The sequence below is a fragment of the Canis lupus genome, chromosome 6, assembly GCF_048164855.1.
Source record: "Canis lupus baileyi chromosome 6, mCanLup2.hap1, whole genome shotgun sequence".
NCBI classification, from domain to species: Eukaryota; Metazoa; Chordata; class Mammalia; order Carnivora; family Canidae; genus Canis; species Canis lupus.
In genome coordinates, this window is record NC_132843.1 from 38,279,400 (window position 1) to 38,297,866 (window position 18,467).

Below are 18,467 nucleotides of genomic sequence, written 5' to 3' on the forward strand. Positions count from 1 at the left end.
CACCCCTACGCTGCTGTTCTGTAACCAAAATCCAACCTGAAGGTCTGGCCAAGCCCAGACAGAAAAAAGAAGGAGGAGGTGGTATGTGAGGGGTGGGGGTGGGGGCATTATTGGAAACATTTGTCCAAGAAAAAAAAAAAGGAGAAAGACGGAGAGAAAGAGGGACAGCACACAGGCTTTTGAATATACTTTAAGACTATGAGGTTCAAAAAAATCTTTCACATCTTCTCTCCCCACGCCTGTGGTCTTATGCTAAACACAACAGTAAAAGTTACTGCCAAAACTTAGACTTGAACCGCTGATCAGGGTACCTGGTCAGTACTGTTCCTAGACACGTATCTGAGTGCAGCCTCTGTTTAGAGCCTTTTCGGACTGCCTCTAAACAGGAAGTTAACAGACATCACAGTCAGGGGAGGCAAACCACAGTGTCATAAAGATGGATGCTGCTGTCGGCTACAAATCCCTCTCACTTTATCGAAAGTGTTCTCAAGGAAGAAGCAGAACAAAGGTCCACAAGCCTCATCTTTTCTCAAACTGGGTCACTCAGCCTACAGGTCTGGCCTTCTGATTCCCACTGATTGTTTCTCTGCTTCATGCCTGCCCATGATGGCTATACCACTGCCCCTAGACTAAAAAACTATATTCCTCTAAAAATGGAAGACAGCACGACCAGATCAGTACTCCCACTAAGTCACTCTTCATACACCCTGCTTAAAAAGCCCAAGGAAAGCCTATCCTTGAGCCAGCCCATCCTCAAATACAGACTCGATATCAGTCACCTAAAAGCAGCACCATTTCCTACACACGTGGGCCTTCCTTTAAAATACACGGAGGCCTTCCATAGCACCACCGTTAGAAGCTCCCGAAGTAGCCTCCTTCCCCATCACGCCGGCACAAATGCTGACCACTCCGGCACCGAAAACGGGAGTCAGACTTCAAGGAAGAGTTTAGGTCAATGTATCAAAGAAAAAAGCAAAAAAAGTGAGCACCGAACACCCCACGAGGTGAGTCTCCAACACCGAGGCAGCACGCTGCTGCCAGAAAACAATCAGAAACCAGGCACCAGGGAGTGAGGCTGGGTGGCTGGAGAAGTTGAGAGGGGAGCCTGCATTTTGAATCACACGCACGCAGTCTACCAAACACTAAATTTTCTGAAATAAAAACGTTTCAAAAACTCAGAAGCATCAGCTCGTCGTCGACACGGACGAGAGACCTGCCCTGACCCCGGAGCCCCGCTGCAGCCCGGCCGGGAGGCCGGCTCCCTCCTTGCCGAACCTCCGACACGCACACAAAAGCCCTCGGAACCGCCGCGGATCGGAAGCCCGAAATCCGTCCCGAGGGCCGCCGGAGCCCCACCGACAGCCCCCGCCCCCGGGCCCGCTCCTGCGCGCCGGGGGTCGGCGAAGGGGGAGCGCCGTCCCGGCCGGCGGGCGGCCCAGCGGGAGGCCAGCGCCTCGGCGTCCCCGCGAGTGGAGCCACAAAGTCCTCCAAGTCCCGCGCCGCCGGCTCCCGGGCACCGAAGGAAAGCGCTGCCCCCGAAGAAAGAGGAGCCTGGCCGGCGCGCGGGGAGCGGCCCCCACAGCCCCGAGGGCAGCCCCGGGGGCGGGGGCGCTCGAGAGGAGCGCGGGGGCGCCGGGCGGGCGGGCAGGAGGCCGAGAGTGGAAGCGGGGATGGCGGGGGAACGGGGCGCGCGGGAGGGGAAAGGGAGTAAAAGCAGAAGAAGCGGAGGGACGCGAGGCGGGGGCGCGCGAGGCCGGAGGGAAAGGCCGGGGCGCGCGCGCGGGCGGGGGAGGGGACGAGGTGAGCGGAGCGCGGGGCGGGGGCGCGCGGGGCCGGGCGGGGGAGGGGGACGCGAGGCGGGGGCGCGCGGGCGGGCGTCGGCTCGCGGGCGCTTCCCCTCCCCCGCCCTCCACCTTGCCCTTCCCCCACCGCCGCCGCCGCCGCCACCGCCGCCTCCGCCTCCCGGCTCCCTCCTGTGCTCGCCGCTCGCCGCCCCCGGGCGGGCGGGAGGCCGGGCGGGCCTAGGCCACAGCTCCTCACCTGGCGGTGGCGGTGTAACTCCCGGCGAGCTCGCCTCCTCAGGCGGCGGCGGAGGCGTCGAAAAAGGGAGGCGACGGCACAGTGGGTTCCGGACCCCGCCGACAGGACCGGGGGCGGGGGTGGGGGAGGGGGGCGGGCCGGACCGGGGCGGGCGGGCGGAGCAGACACTGCGGTACAGACGGGGGGCAGCGGCGGCGGCGGCGGCGGCTGCACCGGCGGCGGCACCACACAAACAAGGACGCTGATTGGGCAGCTGCCAAGCGCCTGGGCTCCACCTTCCCTACACGCCACGACGCCCATTGGGCGACCTCAGCCGGCCTCCCCGCCCTCTTCTTCCAGGCCTCGCTAATAGCAGGCGGGATGCCGGGACTACACCCCACCCTTGAAGAGTGAGTGGCTGGAGGAGCGCTGATTGGCGGCCGCAGCACCCAATCGTGCGCGGAGGAGGGGGATGGTCTAGCGGGGGCGCGTTAATGGGTACCTCGGCCAGTCCCAGACACATCCGGGTCTTCGGCAGCCCATTAAGTGTCGGGGGTCAAAAAATCGCTTCAGGCTGCAACTTTCCCTTGGAGACGTTTTGGTCCCCAGGCAGCCGCCGTACCCCGTACCCCACACCGGGATCCCCAGGGCCCGCTCTCATCCTCCCGACTCCAAAGATGGAGGTCGGCGGGCAGCGCTGGGCTCTGCGTGGGGGGTGGCCCATCGCGACCGAGCCCCGGAACCCGACGAAGGCCGCGGCGGCAGGCGCCGGGCCTCGCGGTCCGTGCGGGGCGTGGCCTCCGGGTGTGCGTGGGGCGCGGGCGGGGCGGCGGGGCCGTGAGCTCGGGGGCCCGGGCCTCCAACGGTGGATGCGGTGTCCGCCGCCCCCCGGTACAAGCCCGCGGCCCGGGTGCGGCTGACACCCCAGAGCAGGCTCCGAGACGCCGAGGGCCTGGCGCGGGAGACTGGCGCCCCGGCCGAGTCCCTGCGGCTCCGCTGCACGTCCCCTCGCCTGGACGCTCTGTGCCTCAGTTTCCCCATCTGTCAAACGGGAAGGATGGAGAGGAGCGCCCGTCGCACCGGGTCATCGTGACGATAAGATAGTACGTTCAAGGAGCGCAGGTCGGCGCCGAGGACGCGGGCAGCACTGAGCCAGCGCGATGGCAGCCACGAGCAGACTTTTCCAACAATTGCACTGAGTCGCACATCCCGCTTCCATCGGTGCCCTCCTTGCAGGCACCGAACGCGGTTTCCCGTCCTAACGTTCTCAGCGACTCGGTCATTTGACACAAACCCACAGGCCCCTGTGTGCGGGGATGTGGCGGGTGACCTGCCTTCAGGAGCGGCCGCCCTCTTCCTGTCCTGTTCTGCACCCCCCCCCCACCTGGCCCTCCAGGGCAGACAGGGGAAAGGCGGTGGCCGGAGATGCCAGCCTGACCAAGGTGCCAGGGAAGCCCCAGAAAATACCTTAAAGGCAGACTGTGGAAGGGACTTTGAATATGGGGCCATCAGACTCCAAGGACAGGCGTGAGGCCTCCACTGCCCAGCGGACCTGACCTTTCCCTTCACAGACCACCTGTTCGTTGGCTTTTCTTTCCAAAGCCAGTGTTTACGAAGTGTGCTTAGCACTTGATAAGGATTGTAGGGTTAATCTTGGTAAACAATCTCAATTTGCAGATGAGGAAACACTGAGGTGCAGGAGTTAAGTAATTTGGCTGATGTAATAAAATTAGTAAATTGCAGAGACAAGATTTAATTGAACTGTCAAACTCAAGCCTGTATAGGCTCTCAAGTCTGGTAAGAAAAACGAGCCAGGAATAGGCCTGTCCTCCCTCATCTAGCTCCCTAGGCCATAGCACAGAGATGTCATAGGCTGTAGTGAGTACTTTACTCTTGGAATTTCCAGATATTCCTGGGGCTAAAGGATTCTGTAGTCCTGTCCACCTGACTGTAGGTCTCTACAAGGAGGCCCAAAGGTAAGAAGTACAGGAGTTGGAAGTGAGAGTGATTATCATTACTGTCTGAGGCAAGGGGTGCTCTAGACCATCAAGATGGTATGCTCTGTGAAGGTAAGGGACTAAAATCCTCTCATTCCAGACAGTTCACTCTGCTGGACATACTATGCCCTACAAACACTTGGGATATCAGGAAGGCGGTTGCTCCTTGCAGATACAGGCACAGGATGATTCTGGGGAGTCAGGTCCAATCAGAACCTGGACTGACAGGAGGGTTTCCCTTCTGAAGGACACACCTCCCAGTCCCCAGCAGGACAGAGTGCACCTCCTAAACCCTCGCTTCCCTCCCATGCAGCTCTTTTAGGATGCTGGAAAAGCATCCACCATGCTCACTGCAGGATGCGGAAGGGTCGGTCCTGTGGCTCGAAGTTTCCAGTACTACTCTCTCCATCCACTGTTCACCACCCCCAGGAATTTGCACTAAAGCCTCATGTAAGTTATTACTTCCATTGACACTCCTGCCCTCCTTCCCCAAGGCACGTGTTTTGTTGGCTAATTCCCTTTGGTGATTGGTTCTGCAGCTCTTTGGGAGTTGTTTCCTGTGTTAATTTCATTCTACAGGAAAGGGAGAATTCTGAGCGTCTCCTTCTTGCCCAGTGAGCTCCTTCATCCTTGCCTGTCTTCCTGGTCCTGTCCACAGGCTGAGACCCTAGTTGGAAGAGCACCGCCTGCACCTAGAGCAACTGAGGGGGTCTAGGGGAGCTGCCAGAGCTCCCAGGGTACATGAGAGCTGCCAGTACCGCCTACCCGGGAGTGGGCTGTCCTCTCTGTGGAGGTACTAGAGAAGCTGGGAGAGAGGAAAGAAGGCAGAGATGAGCTCAAGGCCCCCAGAGAATGGAGCCTTTGTGTGGGGTACAAATGAGGGACAAGGGGGTGATTGTGTGGGAGGGCCGGAAGTGCCACACAGCCTGGCACCACCATAGCCAGCACCGGATTCACCCCTCTCCTGCTCCGACAACTCCCTGAGCACCAAGGGACCAGCACCAGACCTGGTCAGGGAAGGCATGGCAGACTTCATGCTGCAGGGGATGAAAAGGTGGAAAGGAGGAAAAAGAAATACCTCTGCCGTTCATTATCCCAGACCCAGGGAACAGGAGGCAGAAGGAAAAAACAGAAGCAGCTTTTACTATATTTACATCCAACAAAACTTCGCAAGGAACAATCCTTACTGCACAGCCAGGGCCCTGGGCAGAGTGGAGGTAACAATGAGGACTGGATGGGGCTCCCTCAGCTCCCTCCTGACTTTCCAGGAGCTACAAACCGCTGAACCACGGTGCCCCATTTCCCTTCTCTCTCATCATCCCCAGGAACCTCATCAGCAAGGGGGCTGTGGCTCCAAAATAAATAACTTAAAATACAAACACTAAGGTAGACAGTGGGGAGCTTCAGGCTACTTCAGCAGTTCCAGGAAAGGAGGCCTGTCACCCGGCCTGGCAAGGAATGACATCCCTCCCTCCTACTCAGGGCAAAGGCTCAGCAGCTCTGTCGCTTTCCAGTTGTTTTTTAAAACAAAAACTTAGAAAATGCCCAGGGCAGTACAGACCTGTGGGTGGCCTGGAGGAGAGTCCCCGGTGTAATCTGGGGAGGAACAGAGCTGTGCCAACTCCCGCCAGATATCGTACTACATCAGCATAAGCGTACTGGGTAGGCTGGAGATAGGGGCATCATGACTTCTGGTAACAGGGGTCCCTCCTCTCTTTTGTTGCCCACATTCGGAGCCTAGGGCTGGGTCTGCTTTCCAACTCCTCTATGAAAGGAGTAAGGAGAGCAGTTATCTCCAGGATGCCTTCTCCCTCACCTCCCCACCCCAGGCCAGAGAGGAGAGCTTAAGGGTTCCTAGCATTCCAAAGGTGCTCCAAAACATTTCCGGCAATCTATGGCCTTTGGGGTGGGCATCTGTGCCCGTCGCTGCCTCAGCTCCTCCTTGCCCATGCTGCTGGCCAGCTTGTTAAAGGCGGACTTGTACTTCTTGTCGAAAGCCACTAGGGAAGAGGATGAAAGTAGGTCAACAGAGGAGGATTCCCACCCCCCTCCTCCGACATCCAGCCCCAAATACTTAAACTCCTCAGGCCCCTGCTGCTCCCTTACCTATGTCCACGTGGTCCTTGCCCAGAGCAGCCATTGTCAGGAACAAGATTTCACGGTAGATGCCCCTGGAGTGGAGGCAGAAGGTATGAATGAGAGAAGGAGTTATGGAGCCTGGGACAGGCCAGGTACCTCCCAGAGAGGTGCACCATACCTCTGCAAGTGCAGACCAGCGGGAGGCGGCCCTAGCGTTTCCAGTAGGAGCCCTACAGCCTTGTGCACCTCATTGAGACCCACGTGGCGCAATACTGACTCCAGCAGGTCCAGGCTGAGGGGTGCAGGGATGGGGCCTGGCCATACCACCCGCTGTGGGATCTGGCCTGGGTGAAAGAAAGGAAAGCAGCCAGGATATTACTGAGCCCTCTGGGCGTGGGACGCACTCCTTCCCAGCCTGGGCCAAACACCACACTCACTGTGGATCCTCCAGAGCACGTAGAGAGGTGGGCAGCTACTGGGATCAGGGGTGAGGACATCCCACAGCAGCCGCACCTGCACAGATGCTGGATCAGGCATCAGCCAAGGAGATGGGGCCTGTAAAGAGCCAAGACAAAGGCAGGTTCACAAACTGCAGGCGGAGGGCTTGAGATGGACCAGCAATGCCCCGAGAGAGAGAGGGGCATCATGGGATGCAGCCAAAAAAACAAGGGGAAGGAACCTGTATCCCCCACAAGAGCGCAAGCTCTGAGAGCATGCATTTGTCCTGACATCTGCATCCCTCGTGCCTAAAAACTGCCTGGAACCTGAAAGGTGCTCAATAAATACTGGTGTCATGAGAGACAGACATCCAGGAATCATTGTGGGAGGTACTGGGCACCACACAGGCATCTAACCCTGGGCCTTGGGCACCTAGGCCACGTCACAAGTCCGCAGACGAAGGCTTAGTTGTAAAGTGAACAGGCCAGGGATCAGACTGGGGCAATGGACCCAAAGAGCCTGTGCCAGCTCTTCGGGGCGTGAGACACCAGGAGGTGAGGTGGGCCATACCCAGCAAGCGGGGCCACATAAGGGCACTGACCTGGGGCAGTGGGGGCCCATCACAGGAGGCCAGCACCAGGCATGGCAGAATGTTAGGCAGGCGCAGCCGCTGGAAATACCACAGAAGGTTCCAGAAGATGATGGGGTGGGCAGCAGGCAGCTCAGGCAATGCCAGCACCTCACTGCCCTCATTCTCCACCAGTGACTCCAGCTCTTTTCGCAGCACCAGGGGGCTCAGGTAGGCCCAGGCCCCACCCTCAACCCGCCGGGGCACAGCCTGTCAGGTATAAAGATGGAGAGCAGTACAGGGCAGATGCCGGCCATGCCCCTGGGGTGCCCACCCCCCCCAGGCCCCATCCCCAGGACCCCACCCCCAGGACCATGCTTCCCACTGAGTCACCTCATCCAGCAGCTCTGGGCTCATCATGCCCTGCCACCACTGGGGAACACACAGACACATGCACGCTGTCCCCCAAGCCCCTGCGGCCCACACCTTACCCCCATGTGCCCGTTGCAGAGCTGGGGCTCATCCAGAGCAAGGCAGAGCCTGCGGTCACTGAGCACAGGGCCTGAGCCCCCAGGGGTGGGGGCATCTTTGCTGTTACTGGCACCAGCTGGGGCAGGTTTGGGGCTGGGGGCACTGTGGGGGAACAACGGGGGTCAGCCCTTGAACCTCTGCCTCCCTGTTTCCACCCTGAAGCACTGGCCCTGCTTTGGGCACCTGGGTCGGGAATCCAGGGTCTGGACACTGAGCAGAGGCACAAAGGGGCAGGCGCAGAAGGGGCAGATGGTGTTGAGGTTAGAGTCGTCGGGTGCCCAGCCGGCCATGATTTCCTCATCATACACCAGTGAGTCACAGGCACGGCAGGAGGAGCAGCTGGACAGCAGGATCTGCAGGCAAGAAGACCCCCCCAGGCTGAAGAGTCCAAGCTCCTTGCAGGTGCCACAGCCCCTGCCTTCAATGGAGAGACAGAGGGACTAGGCCCTGTGCATGTTTCTAGCACATCTAGGTGGGTGGACTGCTCCTCACTTCCAGGGATGGTGGCTGCGAGGACCCGGGGGTGTCGCTGAGGCGCTCCGAGGACCGGCGGAGGCTCAGGCTGCTGGCAGAAGACTCAGAGAGGTCCCACTCGCTGCCCAGAGAGGCTGAGCTCTGCCGGCACGTGAGAAGGAGTGGTCAGCAGGAGGCTCTCTGTTAGCAGCCCCGCTCCGGGCCCCATGGGGTTACAGCAGCTGGACACCCCCCCGTGGCTGGCTCCCCCTCCACGTTGGCTCCCCCACAGCTGGCTCCCCCCACCCCAGCTGGCTACCTCAGACGCAGTGGATCCAGGGCGCTCGCGGGGGCGCAGGAGGCTGTCCATAGGGCTGCGGCGGGTGGGGGGAGGCAGGTCGGGGGGCAGCTCAGGTGGGGGAACATGAGAGGCGGGGGAGCGGCGGGAAGGAGTGAGCAGTTGTTGGAGGCGAGCGCCCAGCCCTCGTCTGGGGGTGCTGGCCTCATCCTGACGTCCACTGGCCTTGGACGCCCGCCCACTTGGCCCTTCCAGGGCTTCAGTGGACTGGGCACCCAGGGCTGAGCCTGAGTCCTCCAGGCTGCCTCCAGGGGCCAGCTCTTCACCCGTCAGGCTCAGGTCTGAGAGGCTTCCATCATGCCAGGGCACAGGCGACCCCCGGGGCTCCAGTACCCCCAAGGCCTCTATCACTGCAGGGCAGAGGAGAACCGTAGGAGACAGCGCCTCGCTGTCCAGGAGCCAGGGAGACACCCCCTGGCCGCACAGACCCTGGCACTGCCACTACTACCACCACAGTGACATGTCCCAGGCAAGGTCCCCCATCCTCTACAGCACACCCCACAGAGGGCCCCTGGAGCCTGGCTCTGCTCTCCTCCTCTCTCCCTGGGAAGCAGTCAGGAGAGCAGGCCGGGGTATGGGTCAGGCTGGGCACTCACTGTGGGCCACGCCGGCCTCCACGGTGGGCTGGGCCCCACGGGCACTGCCCAGACTGCCGCTTTTCACCAGGCGCCCTGTGGGTGAAGCTGGGTCCCGGAAGCTTTGACCAGCCCAAGTAGTCTGGCGCTGAAGTGGGCGGGTAGGGGAGTGACGCTCGAGATAGGGCTCTGCAAACACCAGGAGGAGGCTGAAGACAGCCCACCAGAAAGCCCACCCTGTCCCAAAACAGGGCTTCTTGCATGGGCCTGGGGTTGTAGGGCTCCTCCCAGACCGAACATCCTCTCCTTCGTGACCAGCCAAGTGCACAGACCTGTCCCCAAAACACCCAGGTCCCCAGAACAACCCATGCCAGCCATGAAGCTAGCACCAGTTCTCTGTGCCCCTGCCCCACCAGGGCTTGGCTGCATGTCCCCAAGCAGGTTCCGGGTCTCCTACCCACCTGTCTGGGAGCTGCCTGCCTCCTGTGCTGCTGCTTGCTGCTGTTGCTGCTGTTGCTGCTGTTGCTGCTGTTGCTGCTGCTGCTGCCGCCGTCGTTCCTTCAAAGGCTGGCGGAACTGAGCAGCCCCCAGGACGACATTCCGGAGCTTGGCCCAGCGCAGGCGCCCACCCGGTGTACCAGAGAGCCACTTGCTTTCCAGCACAGCCTGCCAAGCACAGTGCTCATCAACATGGCCTACTTCCACACCCTGACTCTAGCCTGATGGCCACTGCCTGTTCCAGGGACACCAGGGACCCAGGGGCCATCTCCCCCTGCAGATGTCCTGCCTGGTCTGTTCTGCTGATGGCTCGGCCACCGCCACTCTGAGGGAGCTGAAGGAAGCCAGAAGCTATGCGGATACTTTGTATGCAGTCTCCGCTACTTGTTAAGCATAAGGCTTTGAAGAAGTTTTTTCATGTTTCTAGTCATGAGTTGTATCACATAAAAACCAGGAGGCACTTTTGTATTGTGGTTAAAGTTCTGGACACACAAAACATCACTATGTCTGTGTTCATGTCCTGACTCCCTGACCTCTTCCCCATGGGATCCTGGACCTGTAACATGGGGCTAGAGGGAGGCGGGGCTGCGGAAACGATGAAAGGATAGAAAACACATGACATGCCTGGAACAGTGCCTGGCACGCTGGCTGACAGCATGGCTACCAGTGGGGGGTAGCAGTCCTTGCCCGGCCACCCCGTCAAAGCTATGAGGAATGAGTAAGCTGCCAAGCAGGAGGGATGCTATCTGGTGCTAAACCGCTCCAATGGTCCAGTGGCTGACAGGGGTTCAGGGCCCTGTGGACTTTCCATGGTCACTCTTCAAGGGGGCATGAGGGAGCAGCATCCTCCCTGTATCCACACTGGCACCGGCTGCCATCTCACCCCAAACAGTTTCAGTACCTTGTTGTAGTAGCCGTAAGTGATGGTGTTGGGCACAATGCCTGCCCGCCTCATCTCCAGCATGACCCGCACGGACAGCACAGGCTGCCCATAATGGGAGCACAGCTGCATTAGTACGCGGTAACACACCTGGGCCAGGAGAGGACAGTGTGAGGGGCCCCTTCCCATCCCCAACCCCCAGGTCCTGCAGACGTCACCAGCCCAGGACAGCTCCCAGGGTACTGCAGAGAAGAGCTACTTGCCCTTCCTGCTGATCTACGCCCTTGGGGTTCACGGATGCACCCTGAACATACTCAATGAGCGTCACAGGCACCTGCCCAGCTCCCTACCACTTCAGGGGCCTCCCTGGGGCTGGGCGTGGATACCCACCTCATCGGGCAGCACCACCTTGCGGCTCTCCATCTGGCGCAGCACTTGGTAGGCCGTATGCAGGGCCTGCACGCGGGAGGGCGCTGAGCGCACATAGGCAGGCAGACACAGGAACCACAGCCCATAGCAGTGCCCCAGCAGGCAGCGCGCCCACAGCTCGGGTACAGCTGCTGACTTCTGCGCCATCCGCTGCGCAACCTTCATCTCCTGGATGGGGCAGGGCACACCCTGGTGAGGACGGTACCAGGCCAGAGCAGGCCTGGGGATGGGGTGGGAGAAGCGGCACCCTCCCCAGGGTCTGTGCTCTGAGAAGGCAGGAGGGATGCTGCACACAGGGTTCATTTCATCCCTGGCACCGTGGCCTAGCTCTAGAGCCGGGGCCCCCACCTTCCCAGAGTGCTCGGAAGACAAAAGTGATGGGGACGACACTAACAGCTAACATTTTAAGTGCTTTTTATGGGCCAGGCACATTGAAACCTACTAATAGGGATCCCTGGGTGGCACAGCGGTTTGGCGCCTGCCTTTGGCCCAGGGCACGATCCTGGAGACCCAGGATCGAATCCCACGTCAGGCTCCCGGTGCATGGAGCCTGCTTCTCCCTCTGCCTGTGTCTCTGCCTCTCTCTCTTTCTCTCTCTGTGACTATCATAAAATAAATAAATAAATAAAATAAAACCTTTCTTCTCTAGTTTACTGATTCCTAGACTCCCTTTAAAAAAAAAAAAAAGAAAAGAAAAGAAAAAAAAAAAAAAGAAAGAAACCTGCTAATAATAGCATAGGTACTATCAGATCCGTTCCACAGACGAAGACACGGCCTGAGTCAGGTGCCTCTGTAGGGCCCACATCCCTGTTACCTGTTTGGTACGGCGAGGGGCAGGGCTGCTGGGGGCGCTGCGGGATGGGCCTGGCACAGGCAGAGCACCAGGCTGCTCACGAGGGGACTCAAACAGCTCAGCCCGCAGCTCGGGAAACCCGTCGTAGCTGGAGGGGCCGAAAGAGGCAGGGTTAGGAGTGGTCGATGAGCAGCCAGCCATGGCCTAGGCTTCCCAACAGAGGCTCTCACCAGTACTGGGGGGTGGAGTCACTGCCCTCAGGCGCTGCAGGCTCTTCAGGAGGTGTGATGAAGACGGTGAGCTCACTCCCTGACAGCTCCTCAAGCTCCACCAAGGGTGTGGGCTCAGGCTTCTCCTGCTCCGGGTGGACCTGAAGCAGGACGGTAAGAGTGAGCATGGAGACAGTGGGCACAGGGAAGAGCCAGAACATCCAGAGGACAGCACCCCTGAAAAGCACAGCTGTGGGGAAGAAGCACAGGCACTCAGGCTCCCCAAGATCCTGGAGACATCGCCGGGGATGGAGTCAGGAATGGGAGGGCAGACAGCTGTGTGGCCCCGACAACTGGTGAGACGATGCGCTTTTAACAGTGACTATGGGCAGGGGGACAGCATCCAATACCTTGTCAACGCAAGAGTCGAAGAACTCAAGGGCGGCGTGCCGAGCAGAGCCAAACGAGCATTCCTCGATAAACTGGGAGAACATCTGTGTGCGCAGCAGCTGGCAATACAGCTTGTGGCTGGAGCGCTCCCGGGACTTGAGGAAGCCTGGGAGTGAATGTGGACCATGGGGCTCAGCAGGCCACAGGCCCTATCACGACCTTCCTGAGACCCTGGGACCCAGTCGGGGCCCCTCTGGCAGGACAACTACAGGTGCCAAGCTGGCCGGGGGTCCCTCCCTTCTGTCTGCACCTGCTCCCTCAGATGGGGAGCCCTGAGGTCAGGGTCCTGGGGATGGTTTGGCCTACGGGCTGCTTACCCCAAGCCCTGAGCCCTCGGAGGGCAGAGCCAAGGCCCCAAGGACCATACAGGCTCAGGGCTGGTACCAGTGGAAGAACAAGCCAGGGAGCCTACCCCCCGACCCCCACCCCGGGCCAGCTCTCCCTACCCTGCAGGAAGAAGAGGTTGTCCACATCTCGAACACCCTCCGAGGGGGCCTGGGTGAGCGGCCGCAGGAAGTCCCGGTAGCCCTTGAGCAGACAGGCCATGAAGCGGAGGAAGGCTCCCTGCACTTCGCGCTCCAGCCGGGCCCGGCGGCCACATACTGCCTCGTAGTCTGTCAGCAGAAACTCCAGGGACGCCTCCTCCTCGGGCCCTGTGTATGCTGGGGACCAGGGCAGCCTGGGTCAGGGCTGGCCCCAACCCTTCTCCTCCCACACCTGTGCTGAAGCTAAGGCGTCCCTGGTAGGTATCCTCTTCAGGCCTCCCCAGTGACTGGATTGCCCCCAAGCCCTTGCCCCCCGCCACCCCCCCAACTCACCACCACCACCACCCCATCCCTGACGCACACATTCGGAATCGTGATGCAGCAGTCCCCACACTCCCGGGAAATTGGCATCCTGGCCACCTCCTCAAGCGAGTGAGGTCTGGTTCTGCACAGGCCTTCCAGCCTGGGGTCCCCTGGTCAGGTGGGTTCCCAGTCCCACCCACCCCTGCCCAGGGTACTCACTCTGATCCAACTGCTGGTACAAGTTTGTCAGAGTTGCCAGCAGAACCTTGTAAGGTCTGCGGGGCAGGGTCCGAGGAGACAGTGGCTTCTTCTCCTCAGTCCTATGACATGAGCAGAGGGAAGGAAGGGCTGTGAGGCTCCTGGCTGGCCTCTCCCACTGCTTGCCCACAGCTCTGCAAGCAGCCCTGACTGATGGACACCCAGCCCTCTTACTGGAAGAGCGTGTTGGTGTCAAGGTCGACGCAAATGACATCAGCAGGCGGGTCGTGCAAATCGAAGTAACTGGAGTGGATACCCACAATGAAGGGCACAGGGGCGCTCAGCACATCTGCCAGCACCAGTGGACAGAGCGGGATGTAGGGGCACTGCCAGTGCAGCGGGAAGATCATCTGGAGCGGCAGGGAACAAGAACCAGTGGGCGGGGGGTGGCCGGAGTGTTGGCCAGGGTCATGGAAGCTGCTGGAGGTGGGATCCCGAGAACAGCCCCTGATGCAAGTTGTGTATAGACTGTGCCCCCCAAACCCCCAGAGGAAGGTAAAGGAAGTAGAATCTGGACAGGGGTGGGGGCACGTGTGAAAAGCTTCAGGGAAGGTGGGCTGGGCAGGGCGGCACTCACAGAGACCAGGGCCTCACAAACACTGGTGAGCAGGTCAGGCCGCAACGAGTGCACCAGCAGCTTGTGCTCCGTGAGCACAGCCAGCAGCAGCGTGATGGCCAGCTCGGGGCCGAGGCTCTGCAGCAGCTGCAAGAAGCTGGCACCGCTGCAGGCAGTGCAAGAGGGGCAGGGTCACCAGGGTGCCCCGGAGACCCCTCCCCAGACACAGGGCGCAGATACTGCTAGGGCCTGACCTGTGCAGACCTCAACGGCCATGCCCACCTGCCTAGCACCTACCAGGTCCTCAGTAGCCACAGCCCTCCCCCCAACCTGGACACATACCTGAGCGGCAGGGGTGAGGATACAGGCTGGCAGAGGAGCAGGTTGTCATAGGGCGACATCTGGGAGGCAGAAGAGCCGCAGGTCAGAATGAGAGGCTGGCCCCTGCCAACTCCCTCCGCCCAGGTAGCCCCACGCTGGGTGGCAGCTCTCACCTGCACCAGGATGCGAGGTCTCTGCGGGGAAGGGAAGGGGACGTTGTGAATGAAGTGGGAGATGTGCCTGGGAAAGAGAGGGATCCGGGTCAGAGGCAGACGCCCCAGCCCCCCGCCCATGTTCCGCCCTTCTTCACCTGTGCACCAGAACCTCGTAGTCCCTAAACTCAGCACAGCCCCTGCCCTGGGGCCGGGCCAGGGTAAACCAGGCTTCAGGCCCCACTCTTCCCTCAGCCAGGGGCACTTTCCCGGTGGACAGATTGCACGATCCTGTCCCTGTTCCTCCGCCCGCCTGGCCCTCCCTCGTCACCCCTGCCCAGCAGCGGGGGCTGCCATGCTCACGCTTCCAAGGGCAGGCGGTGGGGGCCTGAGACGGAGTAGCGGTAGAGGAAGGTGAGGAAGGCGCGGAAGGCGGGGAAGGCCGGCCAGCGGGACAGCACAGCGATGGCGCGCCGGCTGCGCACTGCCCGACCCCCCAGCGCCCGGCCCCGCTCCACGGCGCTCAAGAGCCCCAGGGCCCGTGCTTGGCGCTCCGACAGCCTGGCCCTCGGGAAGGCCTCATAGAACTGCAGGGCAGCGCCGTACACCTGGCGGGGGGCAGAGAGGCCGTGAGGTGGGCTCAGCAGAGCTGGACCCCTGGGCACGGCATGCTGTTCACCCACCTTGTCACCAGCTGCACCCGTGAGCACGAAGGTAGAGAAGACGGGCACGGGGTACTTGGTGTGGGCAGGCCAGCACTCAACAGTGGCTCCCATGGGCAAACAGAAGACGGGTACGGACTCGGGCAGGGGGAACGCCTCATTGTCCTCCTCAGGGTACCGGCCCAGCAGCTCTGTGGGGGGACCCAGGAGATGCCAGAGAAAAGCCAGGTGGCAAAGGAGAAGCGAGTTCTGAGCATGGCGATGTTGCCAGCCAATAGGCACCAGGGCAGGGGGACACGAAGGAGCAAGGGTCTGGAGGCACACGGGGGCCACTCACCTGCCTCGTAGACCAGAGTGTGGGCCTTGGCTAGGCCCACTTTGTAGCACAGGTATACCGCTGGACCCCACTGTCCCAAGAATGACAAGACATAGATACACACTCACAAAGTTTTCTGGGCTCCATTTTGTCTACCATCCCTTAGCAATCTTTCTCTTTATTTAAAAAGTGATTGTAAGTAGGCTCCATGCCCAGTGTTGAGCCCCAGAGCGAGGCTTAAACTCACAACCCTGAGAGGGAGAGTCAGACACCTAAGTGACCCAGCCAGCTTGGGGTTCCAGTGGTCTTTTGTCTTTAAAATTCCCAACACCCCTGGGGTGCCTGGTGGCTCAGTCAGTTGAGCCTCTGCTCCTCCCCTCATTCACTTTCTGCCCCTCAAATAAATAAATCTCAAGAAAAAGAAGAAGCCCTCCCAGGAATCCTGGTCCCCCAAGAGGAGAGTCACCCCTGAAGGCCTGCCGCAGGTGTCGGAAGCCCTCTAGCCCTAGGTAGCCTCTCTGCCCCAGCGCCCACACCCCAGCACACCACAGGCCCTGCTCACCACACCAGGGTTGAGGTTGCGGGGCAGTCGGCAGTAAGTATGAGGAGTGCCCTCCCCCTTGCTGGGCAGCACCAGGCAGACGTCGGTGATGCCAAGGGCATGCAGCCCTGCCCCCTCTGCTGCCCGTCGGCAAGTGAGGTAGGTGCGGGGGTGCCCAGGGCCAGGAGGGGCCAGGTTGGCCGAGTGGCTGTAGGGCGTTGTGTCCAGCACCTGAAAGCCAGGCTTGGGTCTTTCCTTCCCCTCGTACAGGACCCTGAACATGGAGAGCAGGGCAAAGGTCAGGGGTTCGGGGCAAGTCCTACTGACCAGTCTTGTCACAGCGAGCACCAGGGCCCACTTCTCGCTGGACTCTGCCCTCCAGCCTTCTGTGGCTCCTAACTGTTCACAAATGCGACGGGGAAAGGCTCCCGTGGACTCACTGTGTGCCACATCCCACATACGGATGACCCTGTTGGGTCTTCTCAAGCACCCTGCGGAGGTGTTCTCCCCGTTGAAGGGGGACATGGGCCCACAAGGGCTCACCACCCTGGCCAAGATCCCATAGCTAGCAAGCAGCTGCAGAGTCTACCCGCTGATTCCACGTGGGGACTAAGTGCATCCCCCCACCCCTGCCCCCTTCCTGCTCTCATCCCAGCCCCCACCTCACCCTGCCTCCCCTGGTGCCTGTACAGAAAGGGCACGCACCCCAGCTCCACGAGGGGGGGCTTGTCACGGCCCCTGCGGTAGCAGATGACGGGCTGCGTTCCACCCAAGAGCCCGGCACTGAGTTCCAAGGGGTGGCCCCCAGCGGAGGACTGGATGCAGGTGTAGCCCTGGGGCACTTCCTCGCCCAGTGCCCGAGCAATGACCGCCATGTCTGTGATGGGCTCGGCTGGCCGGGGAGGGCGCAGGGGCCCACTGGGTTCGGGAACCCGTGTCTCCTCGGGAATGGGAGCTCCGTTCCCTGCAAGCCCGGCTATCACGAAGTAATCCACCAGCCGGGGGGGCCGCTCCTCCGCCATGGCCCCCCCCTCACTCACTGCATCTGGAACGGTCAAGTGGGGCAGAGGTGAAGAAGGGAGGCAACCAAGGCCCCCCTCCGCTCCCTCCTGTCCCCAGTCCTTACAGGGGAGGGGAGGGTCGCAGAGGTCCGCCAACCCCGAGCTCTCCCGCCTGTGACGTCACCAGACCCTTAAAGGGACCCGGCCCTTCCCGCGAGCAGCAGCAGCCCTCTCCCCCAGCAGCGCCCCAGCAGCGCCCCAGCAGCACGCCCGCGCACAGCTGACCGCAGCAGCCGCCCGGGGGCTCTGACCTCGAACCGCTGCTGCGGCCTCTACACAGGCCCGGCCGCCCTCACTCCCCACAGTCGAGGTCACTATCTTTCCTGCACTGGCCCTGCCGTGACTTCGCCAACCTGACAGTCTGTTTTCGGGGTTTCTGACCTTCCCACCCCTCCTGATGACATCACTAGAACCTCATGGTCCAGCAGAGGTTCTTAAAGAGCGCACCTCTACGTTTTCAAGAGGACCCCCCCGGGTTCCAGGAAGGCCCAGAAAATCCAAGTTTTCGTGTCTTTCCACCAGCCTCGGGTGTCCTCCTGCCTGCGGGTGCACTGACCCCACACACCAGCGCCCTCCCACCTCCAGGCTCCTGAAGTTGGGTCCGACGCGGCCGCGGGGGCGGGGGAACAAGGGCGCTCCACGGGCCTCCCCTGTGTGCTCACCTGCCGCCATGGCCTAACCCGGGGGTCCCCAGAGCCCGGGGCACGGAGCCGGGGCGCAGCTCGGCGAGTGGCTGCAGCACCGGACGGGAGGCGTGGGGCGCTCGGGAGGGGAAGGGAGGGGACTTCCCGAAACCCCGGAGGGGAAGCTGCGCGGGCGGAAGTCGGCCCCGGGGCGTGCGGCGGGGGCACCGCCAGGCCGGCAGCGCGGCCCTCCTCCCCCCGCCTGCCCCGCCCCCGCCCGGGCCCCCCAACCCCGCCTCGCCGCCCAGCGCGGCCACACGCAGCCAGACCGTCCGTCCCCACCCCGGGGGGGAGCCGCGGCCGCGGGCAGCGTGGGGGGCAGGGAGCGGGGGGCCCGGGGCGGGGTGGAGGGGGAGCGCCCTCCGGCCGCCGCACACCTGCGCGCCCGCCCTTGTCCCGCGGGCTCCCCGCGCTTTCACTTCCCCGCGGCGGAGGAAGCGGAACCAGCTGCGCCGCCGGAGCCCCGGCCTCCCCGCGCCCCCTCCCCGCCCGCCGCCAGCCCGGCCCTACCTGCCGGCCCGCGGCTCCCCGGCCCCCCGGCCCGCGGGCGGGCGGCTCGGAGGCGGGCGGCGGGAGGCGGGCTACCCGGCCCCGGACATGGCGCCCGGCTCGGCACGCTCCCGCCGGGCGGCGGGCGGAGGCACAGGCGGCCCGGGCGCCGCGCCGGGCTCGTCGGCGCGCCCCGCTTTCTCCGCGGCCCCCCCACCCCCCCCACCCGGGCCGTGACCCCGCCGCGCCCGCTCGGCGCCCGCAGCGCGACCCCTGGCGGCCGGGAGGGCCCCCTGCACGCAGGCGACGGCGCCCGTCCCTCCCGGGGGCCCGGTCACATGTGGCCAGAGGTGGGGGGTGGGG

The 18,467-nt window shown here is 62.1% G+C and overlaps 2 protein-coding genes and 1 long non-coding RNA gene across 12 annotated transcripts in view; 1 reads left to right on the top strand and 2 right to left on the bottom strand.

The window, feature by feature from the left end:
• Positions 1-2,541, bottom strand: part of GATAD2B (GATA zinc finger domain containing 2B) — a 96,371-nt gene extending 93,830 nt beyond the window's left edge. Inside the window, exon 1 of one of the 3 annotated variants that reach the window (XM_072829603.1) lies at positions 2,522-2,541. The gene's annotated coding sequence lies outside the window, so the exon portion shown is untranslated. Of the gene's footprint in view, positions 1-2,040; positions 2,190-2,521 lie in introns of those variants that run through there. The other 2 variants (XM_072829602.1, XM_072829604.1) reach the window with 2 other exon arrangements.
• LOC140635277 (uncharacterized) lies at positions 1,981-6,894 on the top strand. 3 transcript variants are annotated; one of them, XR_012032639.1, is made up of 3 exons: positions 1,981-2,121; positions 4,330-4,466; positions 4,596-6,894. It is a non-coding gene; the product is annotated as an uncharacterized lncRNA (long non-coding RNA). The 3 variants fall into 3 exon arrangements; XR_012032637.1 differs by lacking the exon at positions 1,981-2,121 and adding an exon at positions 2,208-2,429; XR_012032638.1 differs by lacking the exon at positions 1,981-2,121 and adding an exon at positions 2,569-3,122.
• On the bottom strand, positions 5,139-18,247 carry DENND4B (DENN domain containing 4B). Of its 6 annotated transcripts, none has more exons than XM_072829598.1 (28): positions 18,126-18,247; positions 16,577-16,916; positions 15,893-16,145; positions 15,352-15,421; positions 15,036-15,205; positions 14,716-14,960; positions 14,374-14,440; positions 14,222-14,280; positions 13,901-14,045; positions 13,498-13,673; positions 13,285-13,385; positions 12,724-12,939; positions 12,238-12,383; positions 11,849-11,988; positions 11,640-11,766; positions 10,787-10,993; positions 10,418-10,546; positions 9,480-9,684; positions 9,040-9,207; positions 8,405-8,793; positions 8,125-8,247; positions 7,816-7,985; positions 7,593-7,734; positions 7,135-7,371; positions 6,533-6,650; positions 6,274-6,439; positions 6,123-6,187; positions 5,139-6,016 (listed from the first exon to the last, which is right to left on the bottom strand). In XM_072829598.1, exons 2-28 carry the CDS (start codon positions 16,891-16,893, stop codon positions 5,871-5,873), a joined length of 4,497 nt encoding a protein of 1,498 aa, XP_072685699.1. In that variant the 5' UTR covers positions 16,894-16,916; positions 18,126-18,247; the 3' UTR covers positions 5,139-5,870. The 6 variants fall into 6 exon arrangements, with proteins under 6 accessions (XP_072685699.1, XP_072685702.1, XP_072685698.1 ...); XM_072829601.1 differs by lacking the exon at positions 18,126-18,247 and adding an exon at positions 17,595-17,758 and having other exon boundaries at positions 7,135-7,203; XM_072829597.1 differs by lacking the exon at positions 18,126-18,247 and adding an exon at positions 17,595-17,757 and having other exon boundaries at positions 8,405-8,787.
• Between the last annotated feature and the right edge of the window lie 220 nt (positions 18,248-18,467).